At 38.8% G+C, this 16,726-nt stretch overlaps 1 protein-coding gene across 1 annotated transcript in view; it reads right to left on the bottom strand.

The window, feature by feature from the left end:
* Positions 1–7,694: 7,694 nt before the first annotated feature.
* The window catches only part of apaf1 (apoptotic peptidase activating factor 1), a 45,355-nt gene continuing 36,323 nt past the window's right edge, over positions 7,695–16,726 (bottom strand). The window contains exon 27 of the mRNA XM_080887413.1: positions 7,695–8,610. Coding sequence (XP_080743539.1) covers positions 8,464–8,610 — 147 coding nt within the window. The 3' untranslated portion in view covers positions 7,695–8,463. The remainder of the gene's footprint in view (positions 8,611–16,726) is intronic.

Genomic DNA, 16,726 nt, shown 5'->3' with positions numbered 1-16,726 from the left:
AATAAAGTGTTAAGGTTGAGCTGTGTGGCAGGCAGGGGTAGGACCCAAACGCAGGACTTACAGATGGAAAAATTGACTTTAGCAGCAGCTGAGAAAACAAACTAAAAAGAAAGGAACACTAAAAGAAGCGTGCATAAGATAAACTAGAAACAAAGGCTCTGGTAACTAAGGAACCCAAGACCATTAGACGCAGCTAATGTGGAGGACGCGACAACGGACAGGAAAAGACTGATGAGTTGATGAAATGCACACATGGTAAATGGACTGGTTCTTATATAGCACTTTTCTACTCTGAGCACTCAAAGCGCTTTATACAACTAATTCATTCACCCAATCACATCCATTCACACAAGCATGTTAAAAGCTTACTATCTATCATTCATTCACACTCCGATGGATGCATCGCAGAGCAACATGGGGTTAGTATCTAGCCCAGGGATATTTGGCATGCAGACTAGAGGAGCCTGGGATCGAACCCGAACCTTCCGGTTAATAGCTGACCTGCTCTACCACCTGAGCTACAGCCACCCCATCATCATCATGATGAGGGGATTGGAAACAGGAGGGAACACAGCAGAAATAAATCAGACATAATGAAGGAAATCTCCGTCCCGGGTTTCTCCGTGGATCGGGTTTCCTCCGAGGCGTGGGCACCTATAAGCAGAGTTTTGTATAAGATTCAAAATGATTCAAAGTAACACTCAGGTATGCCGTTCAGCTGGGTTAGTTACGACGTCGGGAGCAGTTAGGAGAACAAAATGATACAGAGACTGTTCAGGTTGCTTTCCCAAAATCAACTCAAAGGTTTATTCATCAGACAACAGTATATATAGAGGAAAAAGGTTCGTGTGTCAGCAGATTCTCAGTTCAAACCGGTACAGACCAAATAAGGAAACGTCTTCCTGCCCTCTGAGCAAAGAAGTATCCTTTGTATAGTTTATCAGTTCAGCTACAATTTATGATCATCCCAGCAAAATACACTCCTAGACATAGAATACAGAGTTCTTTCATTAGTGAATTCTGAAACAAACCACCTGGCCTTTAACAAGCTCTTTTCTAGGAGATAAAGAAGGGAGGATGGGAGTAAGGGAGTGATCTCTGTGGTGTTTTCAACCTTGAGGTACCATCCTGTGATTCTTACACATTAATTCTTGGGTCACAGAGAAAGAGGAAAAACAACTAGTAAATGGGCCTTATTGAGTAACAGTTTTCCTGTATAATATCACTATAAAACAATATCCTGTAAATGCTACCATGGTATCAAAATATCACAACACATAACAAGATAAGGGAAGTGAAACTGAACACGATGCATACAGGAAAAGAGACTATCAAAATAAGACAAGAAACACACAGACAGAAACCCAGACTCAAGACACGCACACTTGATTGAGAGACTGAGTATACAAGCATAAACACAGAGCTGAGATTGACTAAACACAGGAGATGCTTAGACACTGAGGAAGGGAGAACGATGATCAGTAAGGACTGAAGGTTAACCGAAACCCACTCTAAACATGAAGAAAGAATTACCAAGAAACTTAGAGCTAGAAACTAAACGATCTAATAAGCACTCATAGGCAAACCAAACATAAACCACACAGAAAATATAACACAGCTTAGAATGTCATTTTAACCAGATTCAGAAAGTCCAAAACATAAACTCCTAAAATGACTTTTGCAAAGCTCCACCTTAAACTCTATTGAGAATATGTGGACTACACTTAAAAGTCTCTTTATTTGTCATCTTTGGGAGAAATTTGCTTTGGACAATTTTGCTCTCATATCATCACAAAAATGATAAATACATACATAGATAAATAAAAATATCAAACATCCAGTCAAAAATCTTGTTTTTTAGTGCAAAGAAATTATTAAAAGCCCCAAATTACCATAAAAGTCAACCTCCTTGAGAAGCACAGGTAAACTTCTGATCACATCTGTGACCAGATTTTAAATACTTTGTCAACCATGTGGTTTGAACTAATGCAGGAAACTGGTGAAAGATGGGATCCCATATTTCACCCTACCTTGTGTGTGTGTGTGTGTATATATATATATATATATATATATATATATATATATACATACATACATACATACATACATATACATACACATCACATAATTAGCTTCTAAAATAGCAGCTTGTGGCCACTTTAAGTCTTATGACACACACAGTCACACGTACATTTCCAGCCTACAAACACAAGCTGACACTCAGACGTGCCTCACACCTCCCTTCCCGAGGACGTACGTGCGACTTTATTTAGGCTACCCCATTCCTCACTTTTCCGAGTGTGCATGCGTATGTTTGGCTGACTACCCAAAAAATCTGCATGCACAATTGCACGTTGCAAAGCCACCAGCCTGAGAAATAGCAAACAGAGAAAATTAATGAGAGGAAAGACGTGTAAAGCGAGAGAACAGAGGGAGAAAGAAAACAAAATGAAAGTCTTAGACAGCAGACAGAAAGCCGGAGGGGAGCTTAGTTCTTTTGAAACGGACCCTTTTTAAATCTCCTGGGAGTCCACGTTCGACTGCAGACCTCTCACTGAGGAACTGGGGGGGGGGGGGTTAAATATCACCCTCACATTAGCCTACACCTCTGAATAGTTAGTGCTTCTTAAGGAGACTAATTAGCCTGTAGGACTCTGAACTTTACATTTGAATGGCTTTTTAAAGGAGATAATGTTATTCAGGGCGCAATTTACTGAATCTGGATATCCACATCAGTTTTATCACATCTTTTCTTTGTGTTCCTTTCAAAATTAATTAAATCTAAATGCACGTGAAAATAAAATGACGCAAGGACACACTTTTGAGAGATTTTGACAATTTTTCATGCTCAGTAGCACAGCGGGAGAGTGTTTTTTTTTTAGCTCCTGAGACATTAAAAAGCAGCCAGTATTCAGGGAAAAAAGAATGACGCCTCAACTTGCCTTTCTTTACCCCGAGTCTGCTGTATCGAATTAGTACTTTACAGCATGACAGGCATCAAGAAAAGAAGCCCCGGCCTTGCTGCAACCATGAGGGGGAAGGTGGTGTCAGTGGTGTGTAGACACTCAGACAGCCAGATAGCTGTAATTACTTCAGGAGACGACAAAGATTAATTAAGCAAGAGGGAGCAGAATTAATGAGGTTAGCACACCTCAACCAGACTTTAAAAACTTCACACCACTGCCGTAGAGACTGCAAGAGTCACTAATATTTCCCCGTTTCTCATTTTGTTGTTACATAAATATGCATTCAGAGGGAAAGTAAGGCTGTTTCAAAGCATGCAGTGACCTAATCCCAAACGTAATCCTACCTTCAGGGGCTAACAGTATCAGGAATGTTTAATTTGCACTTGAAGGCATAGGGATCACAGTTGATTACTCCATCCAGGTGTAATTGCGAGCAAGATACGATCAACAGCAATTTAAGATGCCCATTAGCGTATAGCTCACTGAATGCTAAATTCAGACAGTTGGGCTCTTAAGACAATGTGTGTAATTGCAGCTTGAGCATGATTAAAACCCTCTCCAAATAATTTTGTCTTTCTCTTGGAAATATCCAGCTCAGGGTTAGCTGAGAATATACAACCTGATAAGTAGGCTCGTGCAGCAGAGAACTCGAGTGTTTACATCACCCACAAAACGACAGCATATAAATAGAAAGCGCTGGAGTCTGACAGACAACTGGCAACGATGCTATAGCATGTCATATGGCTGCTCTAAGACTGATCCTGTTCCCAAATCTAAACGACAGCCGTGATGCACTGCAGCACACTGAATGACTGAGCACCCAGAGACAAATGGTTTCAAGTTTAGTCAGGATATAAGTAGGTAATGTCGTCATGTTTTTGGCCAGATAACGAGGGCTGTGTTTGTGTCAAGCTAGAGCTCAGTAAATTTATAGACAGGACAGATTTACTATGAGTATTCAAAGCTGGTTCTCAGGATGAAAAACAGGTGGTGAAGTCATGGCAGAGAAAATTTACCCAATGAACAGAGCTTGGCAAAAGATGGCTGGAGGATGTTTCATGACCTCCAAACTGAATTGATGGTTTCTGCCTCTGCCTTATTTTATGATTTCATTTTCATTTTATTTTGCTCAAAATAATTTGACGTAATTGTTTGACAGCGCTTACATCAACTTCAGCTTCTCAATTAGCTAACTTATGAACCGTCATGGCTGTGTGCAGGCAGGCAGGAAAAAAGGACCCAAAATACTGGACTCAAGGAGGCAAAGGTGAACTTAAAATACAGAGCTTTTTGTGGGTTCTTCTTTCTTGCAAGGAACACATATTTTGAAATATCTAACAATTACGACCTATTTCCACATGAGTGTGTGGAACAACTTTACAGTGAATAGTATTTCTAGTATTATGCAGTCTTTCATTTCCTGTTAGCAAACTAAATACAACATAAAAGACAATCCTAACTTTCTGATCTAAAAAGTGAGGCCAAAGTGGAAGTCTTTTGCACCTACATTATTTACAAAGTCCAGCAGGGGTCAAAAAGACTTTATGCTCTTAAATCTATAGACCATCAAATGGTTGGATTACCTCTACAGCATGCCATCAAGTTTGGCAAAGGCCTGGTAACGAGCCATTCATTTGATTAAGGTGTGTTGGAACAAGGATGTGTCTAAAAGCTGCAGGACAGTAGCTCTTGAGGACTGGAGTTGGACACCCCTGGTCTAGACCTTTTGTAAAAACCTTCTTTCTGAGTTCATGATCTTAGTCACACACCTCTTGCTCATCACATCCGATTTGAAAACACCATGTCGGTGACAAAGTTGATGCTCGTGTCAAGACTTCAGAACACGAGACTGCACTGCACAAACCAATGGGTGATGATACAGGAGCTATGTTTTTTCTGTGACTTTTCCACCTACCAGAGTTCAACTTGAGGGGGGATTTCAGCTGAAAAATCTAATGTAACTGCCCATCCAGTTATTTGTCCAATTTGCCCACCTTTACATGATATATTTCAGTTACATCCTTGCATCAGAACACATTGATGTTTAAACTAAGAAATGTGTGCCAAAAAATGCATCCTATGAAACCTTGGCATGCGTTTTGAGTGATGTGCGCACCAGTATTGGCCAAATGTCAGTATTGCTAACATCAGCTTTGAGTTCTTTCATTAACCACTGCTGATGTTTATCTATTGTACCAGATCGATTTTATGCTGACTAAATATTTCCAATTAGTTTGATGAAAAGCTGAAATCCCACGTTTCACAATCAGTACAAAAAAGTGGTGTCTCTGGACACATTTGTTAAGATAACTGATTATTCTAAACTGGCCATGGATGTGAGGTAAAAACTGCATGAACTTATGTTTAAATGTGGCTTGTAGTCTGAAATGCTTTCATTGAAACAAGAACTCTATTTCCAGTTACTAAGATGCATTTTTGAACTCATATTCAATGCACAAAAAGTTCTGGCAGGAATAAAATAATGAACACATTTAAAATATATAGATATATAATAAAGGTTATGCCAGATTTATCCCAACAAAGATATATTAGTACCAATTACATACCCTGAAAAAACTTCTAGCATAATTAGAAGTGTTGGAATCATAAAAAATAGCAAAATTTCTGAGAGGTGAGTTTGAAATTGATGTGAACAAAAGCAAAAATGCTTCTATTGTGCACTCAATATATTTAAAGCAGACATGAAACGCTGGGAAAAGAGAGAATATTTGATTGCATAAAATAGCGCTTTAACGCATGATGCTAACATTTGCTTTACCAACTATATTATGAACAGCCAGTCCTCTAACTCCAGTCTCTTAGGTTTCACTGTTTATTAACTGCAGTACATATTCTACCTGATCCACCTGATTCTGATTAATTATCTAGTATTTAGCTACTTTTAAAACTGAGCTCATTCAGTAAAATGGAAGTCATCTGATGAGTGGAAATCTTAAAGCAGGGGTGTCCAACTCCAGGCCTCAAGGGCCGGTGTCCTGCAGGTTTTAGATCTATAAATCCAAAACAGATAGATACAGGAGCAGCATAAATCATAAAAATTGTATAATCTTTTATAAAACAACATTGTTAAAAGTGCTACAGGTCTACACTGAAGGTCTTATAATGTAAGGCTGTGTGAAAATGTATATAGTGATACAACAGTGATAAAATAATAAAAAGGTTAAAGAAATAAAAAAAATAAAATAAAATAAAACTGAGATTGTGAAAAAGAGAATTCTGGCAAAGGTCCTTCATAACATATGCGCTATAAATATGAGAGCAGCAAAGAGGCTTGATACAGGAGTGTCTGTGGAGTCTTATGTCCTGACAGGTGTGTTTACCTGTCACATAAGAAGAGCTCTTGTGAAGTGTTATAGAAAGCGGCTGGAATGATTTCCTGCAGCGTTCTTTATGGCAGCACAGTCGAATAAGAACCAGCCTCTGCTATCTCTACAGTGTGAAATGGAGAGGTGATGGTTCGTTCAGTGATCTCCTGTCCCTCACTGACTAAAATGCCTCAAGATTCTGGACAATGGTAGACTGAGCCAGTTTGTTATTCTGTTAGATATAAAGATGGGAATTTTTCCTGCACATGAAAAATAATGAACTCAAGAGGAAGATTTCATATCTTCTGCTAAGAAAAAAATCACCAGTATTTGTACTTTTTTCCCCAGATGAGCAGAAAAGCAAAACAGGTAAATGTATAGGCTCCTAATCACTGCGCACATGAATTGAGCCCATTCTCTGTTACATTACAGATCAAAATATTTACTCAGGGAAAAATATCATTGCAAATTTGATTCCAGACAGTTGAATAAAGAGAAGCTGATTTTGAATCATTCTGGAAGGCAAGTCAAGCAAATCCTTCGTCCCTACAATGCAGGCCATGTGAGGATGAATCATGCTGTCACTGTGCCTGAGAGCAGGGCTCTCGCTCCTCATGGGGAGCGTCAGACGGCAGGAAGGAGGAGGTTTTATAGGGCAGAGCACACCAGGTCTTAACCATAAATTTAGCGCCTGCTAAACAAAACACAACTAAAAAGAAAGGGGAAACACACACATACAACTTCACAGCATATGTGATTTATTCTTAATAAATTACATTTTCCATTGAACCACATCATATAACAGTTTACATCCTGAGCTGATATCAGTTAGAAGGAAATTTGATGATTGAACAGCAACTTTAAAAAAGCACCAATCAGGAAGGGCACAGTGTGAGAATAACACAAGCATTATTGAATTTCATCCTTACTTTGATTTATTCTTTTTTTGTGCTTATTGCTCCAGCTGCACATGGAGTCCACACCTTTCTCACTGACGTGAGTGGTTTCGATAAAGGTACAGGGACACTTGCCTCTCTCAGTAAAACCTCAGAATTTTCACTCAAATTAAGGATTTGTTTTTCAAGTCACATTAAGAAAAGCATCCTTAAAGATTGTAACTACTTTTTCCAAGTGCTCTCAACAAGTGAAGGCTCAGTAGTAAGACAGCGTGCAGTAATAAGTAATATCTAAAGTTAAAACAGTTATATAGTTATATGAAAAAAAGGCAATTAAAGCAGAAAAATGTCTTAAGACTGGCAACATGAAATTCGAGTATAAATTATAAATCACATGCTGTGATTATATTTTATAGAAAACATTTCCTTTGATCCACGTTCAAAAGTACAAACAGTTCTGACATACAAATAACCTCTTCAGCTTTGAAAAGAATTTAATTCATAAAAACTTTATCATGCTATCCATTTTTAATGCTCATCAAAGTGCACCAAAAGCTCCAAATGTGCTGGTATGTTTAGAAAGTGTTGACACAAAGCACACATACCCTCTGTTACCCACAGTATGTGCATTCACGAAAAGGCTGCAGTGTCTAGAAACGGTTTGAAACTGTCAATGATGAATACTGACCCAATGCAGAAGTTCGAAAGCATCACAGCACAGACAAACCAAACTCACTTCATCACTTCTAACAAATCATAGGACGTCTATGATAGCTTTTACGATTACATACATACATACATACAAAAGTGGAAAATCTCTTGCACATGTGCAATCCTCAACCCCAAAAAACACATATTTTTCATTTAAATCTTTCATCTGTTGGTAAATAGTAGTGATAGAAAAAAAATGGGTTTGAGAAGAACCGATGATCAGGTTTGCTGGCTTTTTAGAAATCAGTGTTACCTTTTAAATGCACCTCTTTGTGTTTAAAAAGATGTGTGTAATGCAGATTCAAGGAAGAAGATTTCACAGTGCATCATTTAAAGCTGGCGCAAACTGGTCATGTGACCCCAGCAAAGTGTATTTGTCTAATGCTCTCAAGGCTATTGTTACTGACTGTGCAAAGTGAAAATGTAAACTGTTTTTCTTAGATGCGCAGGGCGTTTAGCGTTGGACAAGTCTGCATACATTATGCAATTGAGCAGTTCTTGCAATAAGCTGGATGATGGTGTCTGTTTCTGTCATCTTTTGGAGCGGTGCCGGCGGCGTTATCGTCACACCACTCTCTGGAGGATGTAGAGGATGCCGATATTGTCGATAGTGACGAAGGTGGAGAAGTCAGATGACACGTGTATCTTCTTTAAGGCGCTTCCCGTTGTATAGAAGGTCTGCAGAGCTTTGCCTGTCTTCACTTCCCACCACTTGATATAAAGAAGAAGGACAAAAAAACAAGAACATGTTCAAATCATTACGTTTGACCCAAGGGTATCTGAAAGAACAAGAAGTTATGTACAAACCATTGAAGAAAATATGTATTTAGTTACATTTCTCTGGAACAAGTAAATCAAGGCAGAAGTCGTGTAATGTACATTATGATTTGTCTGATTCATGAAACAAAGACAACAACAAAAACTAAAAAGACTCAGTATTTTACGATGGCTGCCCAGAAGACCATTTCGAATTTAATATTCTAAAATCTCCAGACTCAAACTCACGCACACACCCACAGGCTCTCTCAAATACTTCGATGGAGACCCATAAACACACCACCCCCTGCAGCTTTTTTGAGTTATTCCCTTTAATCTCAGTTTAAAGTTGACATTTTCCATTGAAGCTCCTTCTCACTGGGATGAATCATCAAAGGCACATCAAGTCAATCATTAATAGCTTGGCACGAGTGTGTGTGTGTGTGTGTGTGTGTGTGTGTGTGTGTGTGTGTGTGTGTGTGTGTGTGTGTGTGTGTGTGTGTGTGTGTGTGTGTGTGTGTGTGCATTCAGCGTTTACAATATTAGGCACGATGATGACACATCAAAACAAGAAACGATGCCCCTTCCAGCTAAATAAAGATGGCGTGACTTTTTTAATAGGTTTAATCTTTAGTAGCTGAGCATGTTTTTGTTATGAACCTTTAGCTGCTCTGAGTGTGGGTTAATAAAGGAAAGCAGGCGAATCCCTAAGTCTATCGACAGACTGCAACAGAAGAGGTGGCAGCAGCAGATTGCTGGCTTATAGGAGGTGCGCACACTCACGCACACACACAGCCCATTAATCACACAAACCCTACAGCAACTTTAAAGTGAGCTCATTTGCATACCCCCCAAAAAGGCATCGCAAAAAAAATGTGGCAAGGTTCCTTTTGTTCAGATTTTCACGCTGCACCACTGTGTGTGTGTGTGCGTGTGTGTTGTTGTTGTTGCTGCTGCTTCAAGGCACTGGCAATACTTGTTCACTAGACTTCCTTCACTGTTACTATTGGCTGCTAAGATCTTGGTAGAAAAGACAACAGAGAAGACTCCTATAATAGTCTCCTAAAATGTCATATTTATAATTTATAATCAAAGCAGTTGCTTTAAATTGGTGACACTTGCCTATACTAGTTAATGTCCTACTTAATGTCCTATATGGTGCAGGTAGATGATTTCATCTTAACTAAGCCCCCGTGTCAGGATTTTGACTTTAAAAGAAAAAGTATCCACTACTTTAGCACTGGGGGAAATGGAGACAGGAGTATCTGGTATTAAAACAAACAAACCAAAAAAAAAAACAATCTTATTGTCTGCAGGGTGAATAATTTTAAATCTAGGTTATTTGTGACCCAGAAGATTAAAGATGTTTTTTTAAATATAGTGCAATGTGGTGCATTTTTCCATTAACATCCTTCTTTAATTGCTAAAAATAATCTTCTCTCTCATGCCCAGACTTCTCCTGGTAGCCCAGCACCTGGACACACTACTATGAAATATTTGTGGTGAATATGAGACAGTTTCTACTGAGTTTAAATGGAACAAAAAGCAGGTCGGGTTACACTTAGGTTATTTTAAGCCCCCCTTTTTGTGGTTTTCACATCATTACACAGCTCGTATCTGACAAGGAACCCTTATGGAAATGGAAATAATGTCTCCATCTCCTTCGTCTATATTCAGCCATAAATCAGACAAGAAAATATTTCACAACATATAATATTAAACATACTTTGTCTAACAAAACATTTGCATACAAAGGCTGCTTTACATAAAAGCTATTAGTACAGATTTGTTACCTTGAACTTCAAAGCTATGCTATGTAATTTGCTACTGCCTTCAAGGCTAAACGTGACCTGAGAGTAAACATGACTTTATGTCAAAGCAATTAATTCCTACATGGTTCATAAATGTGAAGAATGAATGTGAATAGTGAGAGACAGGAATAAGCATGCAAAATACCTTCCTCTCGGATAACACAAGAAAAACTGAAGTTGATACAGAGGTCATGGAGGTATATCATCAATATAATGTGGAGCAACAGCCTTGCTTCTCCTATTTTTGTTCTTATACGCAGTGGCAGCAGTTTATGCATATGCATATAGGGTGTATTTAATACAAGGCCAGCTACAAGTGTGGCCTGACCTTAGCTTTTAAGTTGAATAAAATGAGGTTTGATGATGATCAATACAAACTGAATTTCTCTTTGACAAGAGTCAGGAGAAACAGAAAGTATATAATAAAGGGAAGTATTAAAATCAAGGTAAAGTTATTGGGCACATTTTTTACAGCAGGAATCATATTTCTAAGCAGCTATCTGCATTCTAAATTATGTAATCTGTAGGCAAAATACAATTTCTACATGTAGCCAAAGCCCTGTTTAAGTGGGGCTTTGACTGCCGGACTGCACACCCAAAACTGTCTGCTATCATCCACAATAATTCAGCTTTTTATTTACCTTTTTTTTTTTTATTCCATACACAAGAGGCCCAGAAAAATTGCCCCCACAGACAAGTCGGCAGACTGCCCGATGGCTTCCCAGATTGCAAGGGCACGATCAACCCCACTGTGCAGGTTATCCCTCCTCAGAGAGTTTTCTTTAGTTATCTCCCAAACTTGAAATCAAGCAGCCAGGCTGTGCTAGAGACCTCTAAGGAGGCAAAAAACAGAAGACGCCTGACAGAAGACTGTTAGGTTTCATTTTACAAAAAGCTGCCTGAGTACTTGACCCACTTCAAGCTTCTCCGAAATAGTGAGACCTCAAACAGTCCACTCAAAACTTTTTTTTTTATTTTTTTAAATCAGGCGGCCTTAGCAGAATTGTCATTCAATCATCAATAGAGCTTAATCAGTCAGATCCCAACACATTTATCTAATGATGGGCTTATCACACTACCCCCCAAAAACGCCTGGAATCTACACTACTTAGTGTAAAAAGGTCAGCTACAGCAAACTGGTGGAAAATTACCATTAGAGAGAGTCTGGCTAACAAGATTTAAACTCGAGTACCGATGACCTTTCATCCTGTATCTCAGCAAAGAGATTTTCAAGGTCAAACCATGATGCCTACAATACAGCCATGAAACAACACAAAAACACGATAGAGGTGGGATCAATTTGATTGGTGAGGCGACAAACCGAGTATATACCGCAGATACCAGAGGAGGGCAGAGACACACTTGGCTAAAGCCTAATTGCATCTGAAATGAAACAAAGATGGCTGCTGCCTGTCAAAGAGCTGACAGCTCAAACAAAGAAATAATACTGAGACGCCTGCTGCGCAAGCACACAAACACATATATGAAAATAAACAGACCAATAGACGGACTGAAACAGGCGAGGAAGAGAGCAAACAGAGTCGAAAAACAAGACTGAGCCTCCCAGCAAACAACGGCTGCAGACGAATGATGAAACTCTTTGACGAAATTGATAATAAGGGGAGTAAAAACTCTATAACTCCAAGTGGTTATAAACAGGGGATTAGCAGAGAGACGCAATGTATGGAGAAAAGAGCTGGTGCAAAATAAATGTTTAAAAAAGCCCGTTGGCTTTGAGGAAGGACGACGGGAGATGTGTGGAGTGAAAGTGTGAAAATCATTTCAGAGTGAGTCGAGATTTACTAGGAGGAAAAAAAAACTTAGCCAGAAAATCGCTATGTTTAATCATTTACACAGGAGGATGAGGATGAGACTATGCTGGGTGGCATGCATATTTATAGTTTTATGTGACAGGAAGGAAAGTGAGCTTTTTCCAAAAGCTGCAGACGGGAGAAAGGTAAATGATAGGTGAGCAAATCCAGACAGATAAAAGATGCTGAAAACAGTAAAACATATTTCACATTTGTCATAACAACTGTTTATTCTCTCTCGTGGGAATATGCAGCTGGGTTTTGCGTTCGTGTGTCACATGGAGGGCCCATATCCTCGGAGCAGATGGCTGATGTGCTGACATAAACACCATCTCCGTGAGACCACTGATATATGGGAGACCTCTAGTGATGCGTGTAGATGCTAAATAACTAAACTGGAGTTGCTTGCTGGGTGTTCTGTGTGTGTTTGGTGACCACTTTGGGTCTTCTTTGAGATGTAAGACAACGCAGTCTGTAGTGAAGCCGCTGAAAGCGGAGGGAAATGGGTTTGTGACAATGTTTGCATGTACAATATGCAAATGCAAAGAAGACAATGCACAGGTGAGGCTAAGTGGAAATTCAGCGTATTCAGAGAATGCATCAGTGCATCAACATGGAAATAATATACAAGCAAAACCAAGTGTAGGTTACACAAATACTACAACTAAAAACACGGGGGATTATTCATTAATAATGGACTTCACTTATATAGCATCCGCCTGCCAGGCAGCTTAGCAAGCAGAATTATGATCTGAAGGCAGTGTTGTGCCAAAAGGAGCTCTATAAACACAGTATAGGATCCTCTTGTTAGCCTTTTTCTTTTAATTAATTAATTTTATTATTCACATTAGCTTACATATAGTTTAGCAATATTTGAAGACACTTTCGACCACAGACACATTAATATATTTCTTTTTCTATCACAGAACCCCCCAAGGACACTTTGCCATGCATACTGGAGGAGCAGCAGGTTCAGTTGTCAATGTTTATTTTTATTCATTTCAATTTTATTTCATTTATATAGCATAAAATCACATATTATCCTTTAATGTTGGAGAGAAAATCCCAACAATCAGACGATCTCTCATGAACTCTTGGTGGCAATGGGAAGAAAATAAAAAAACCCTCCCTTTTAATTCTCACTAAAATAAAAGCTTTATCAAAAAGGAAAGTTTTAAGCCTAGTTTTACTTTAGAGAAGGTGTCTGTCTGCTGAAACTAAACTAGGACCCTGATAGCTGAAAGCTCTGTCTCCCATTCTATTTAGAAAAACTCTAGAAACCACAAGAAAGCCTGCAGGCTAAGAACAAAGTTTTCTAGTGGGAGACCACCTTCATCTACACTGAAGACAAAATTATAACAAAACAATGCTGCCAAACAAGGCCAACATGGAGGTGTTGTGGGAAGATCCTGGTTTTGTCATGTCACTTTTTACTGGGCTGAGGTACAAATAAAGCATCACCTGACACTAGAATATGTGAGAAGAGAGCCGTGGTGGTGCAGTACAGTATAATATTGTAAACGCTGCACTTTAAATGACTGACTTCTGGAATAGCTTTTGGAAATCAGGAACTCAGTTGGCATCCTGTGGCTTCTTACACCACTATGTTAGGTGAAGCAAAAAAATCATGGTAAGGGACTCAGCTGGCACGTCTCATTCCAGTCCCTGAGGGCCTTAGGCAGCCACAGGAGCAGAAACCATCAGTTTCTGGGTAAAACCGGTGAGCTTGTAGTACATTTTTATTGCCAGAGAAGGACAGGGGGAAACTGTTATGTAATAAACGAATAAATAAAAAACTCAAAAAAAGAACATAAAACAAAAAGAACTTCCTTCTGTAACCATCAAGGGAAAGTGAAGCAGCAGTCCAAAAGCTATTATCCCTGATAGCAAATGATAGAAGTTATACCAACAATCAGTGGGAGTACAAATGGCACTGGATGAAAAGCACAAATATTTATGGCATCTCCTTTGACTAAAACGTGATGTCAAAACAATGGCCACTGATCCCCTTATCAATACAGCCAAAGCATTCTGTAGATTCAGATAGTGTCAAGCTCACATACACAGAGGTTAGAATGACATCTGGGGAAGGCCTGATAGCGTCTGTGTGAATGTGAGTAACCCCAGTTCATCTCAGGCAACAACAGAGGAGAACCAGACTGGCTCAGACAGGCCCTCACCATTAGCTGTGGTGATTCTAAATAGGTCTGCTTATTCGGGCTACCTGAGGGAAAGTCAGGATTGCTTATGTAATAAAAAAACAAAACAGTTTTTATATTCATTTGAGGACCAGAGTGATGCTTATGTGTGAACACAGTTGGGTCTTTTAGAAGGGAGGAAGGAGGTAATTCATCTTCCTCTTACATAAATAGAGTCCAGGGGGAATAAGTACAGTTTCTATGCTAAGTAGAAATAAGAAGAAAAGTATCTAGAGCCAGACCACAAGGAGTGGACGCTGGAGAGGAAGAAGATTTTTAAAAAGAAAAAGAAAAAAAAAGAGACCAACCAGAGGTGATTTTGTAAGGCCACCTCCATTTCATAAAGAGAAAGTGAGGGATTTAGCGTGTGAGCAGGTCATGAGTCTAGCAGAGAGGGACACAGCGCGACTCTGAGGCTGAATTATTTATCCAAGGTTCCGCTGCTGAAATATTGATGCTCAGACAATCCTCTACACATCTCTCCCTCACACGCTGGCTTTCTTCCTTCACTTTTCTCTCACCAGCATTCCCACCAGCTACTCCTTATTCACTGCAGATAAACCAGAACCACCCCCCCCCTCCCAAAAAATGGAAATGAATATGGATTCTGCAGAGAAAAAAATGAAAAGCAACAAAGACACATCACATCATTGAATTTTTTCCCCACTTTTCATCCTCAGTGTCTTATTGTTCTTTGTCATGTATTCCCCGACTTTATGATTTAAAAATGTAGCAAAGATAAATGAAAAAATATATATATGCAGATCAAGAGACTCCATAACAGGGAAAGAACAAGAAACATCAAAAGAAAGGGCGAGAGACAAAAAATGTACTTGATGGATAAAAGAGCAGCTGGGGATTAAGAAAAGAAGACAAATATATAATTTACACTTAGATTATGTGTGAAACTGGCAAAAAAAACAACGAGTGAAAAGAGGAGAGCTAACTTCAACAGAAAATCTTGTTTTCACATTAACAGTTTGGCCCAAAGCTAGAAAGCTGTGACGAGTGAGCTTCATTTGATTTAATCAGAAAATTACTGTTACATTTACAACACATACATGTAACAGCTATTTTATACATTTATAATAAATCATTTGTTGGGTTTATAAGGAAAGGGCAGGTGTGACCATTTAAATCTTGATTTTATTACAAAAAATAATAAAAATCAGATTCTACAGCAACAGAAATAAGTGGCCACACTTAATTTAGAAAAAGTAAACAACAATGAAATCATAGCTCCAACCAGCAGGGCTGGAAGGACAGATGGTGGTGATAACTGTGATTCAAACAAGATAAAAAAGACTGAACTAACTTTTGTTATTTTTCCTTTCTAAGAATTTTCTAGAGCAGTGAAAACAAGAGCAATGTGCAAGCTTTTGTTTTTTGCTCCGTTTTAAAGCACAATTGTTTATTATTCTTTGATTTAATTATGTGGATATGATCCATGTGTAGCATTTGTTTCACTGTTTGGCAAAATTTGTTTAAATGTTTAGTAATAAAGTAGTAGTAGTAATAAATAAAAATAATAAAACAATAATAGTTATTTCAGAATATTCTACGTATATTCGTATTTCTATGACTTTAAATTGTTATAACCTGTTACTCTGATGTGCATAACAAAGTCCTAAAAAATGAAACAACTATACTCACAAAGTATCCCATGCCAATATGTTCTTGTCAGTCTGATAACCTGTTCTCATACGGCAGTCTCATCACTTTGACCTTCAGATTAATCGATTGATCTTATATTTATACAGTAATTTCTATATGTTGACAATATCACACTGGTAAGAATCATAGTTTCTAAGCTAAAAGGCTTTCTGTCAATTTTGGATCCAAAAATTATTAAATTGACCTTGAAGACCTTGGTGGATAGAAGCCAATTTGAATGGACTGTTAACAGACAAAATAACACGCACGCACACAAACTCTACCATAAACATAACCTCCTTAGTGAAAGCAATAAAGAACAAAATTAAATGCCAGAAAAAGAATACAAAATGGTAAATGGCCTGTATTTGTATAGCGCTTTACTAGTCCCTAAGGACCCCAAAGCGCTTTACACATTGAGTCATCCACCCATTCACACACACATTTACACGAATGCTTGATGGCAAGCTACATTGTAGCCACAGCCACCCTGGGGCGCACTGACAGAGGCGAGGCTGCCGAACACTGGCGTCACCGGGCCCTCTGACCACCACCAGTAGGCAACGGGTGAAGTGTCTTGCCCAAGGACACAACGACC

Source organism: Rhamphochromis sp. 'chilingali' (assembly GCF_963969265.1).
Source record: "Rhamphochromis sp. 'chilingali' genome assembly, chromosome: 7".
Taxonomy (NCBI): domain Eukaryota; kingdom Metazoa; phylum Chordata; class Actinopteri; order Cichliformes; family Cichlidae; genus Rhamphochromis; species Rhamphochromis sp. 'chilingali'.
Note: the sequence above shows the minus strand (reverse complement) of the source record. Positions and strands in the feature narration are given on the sequence as shown.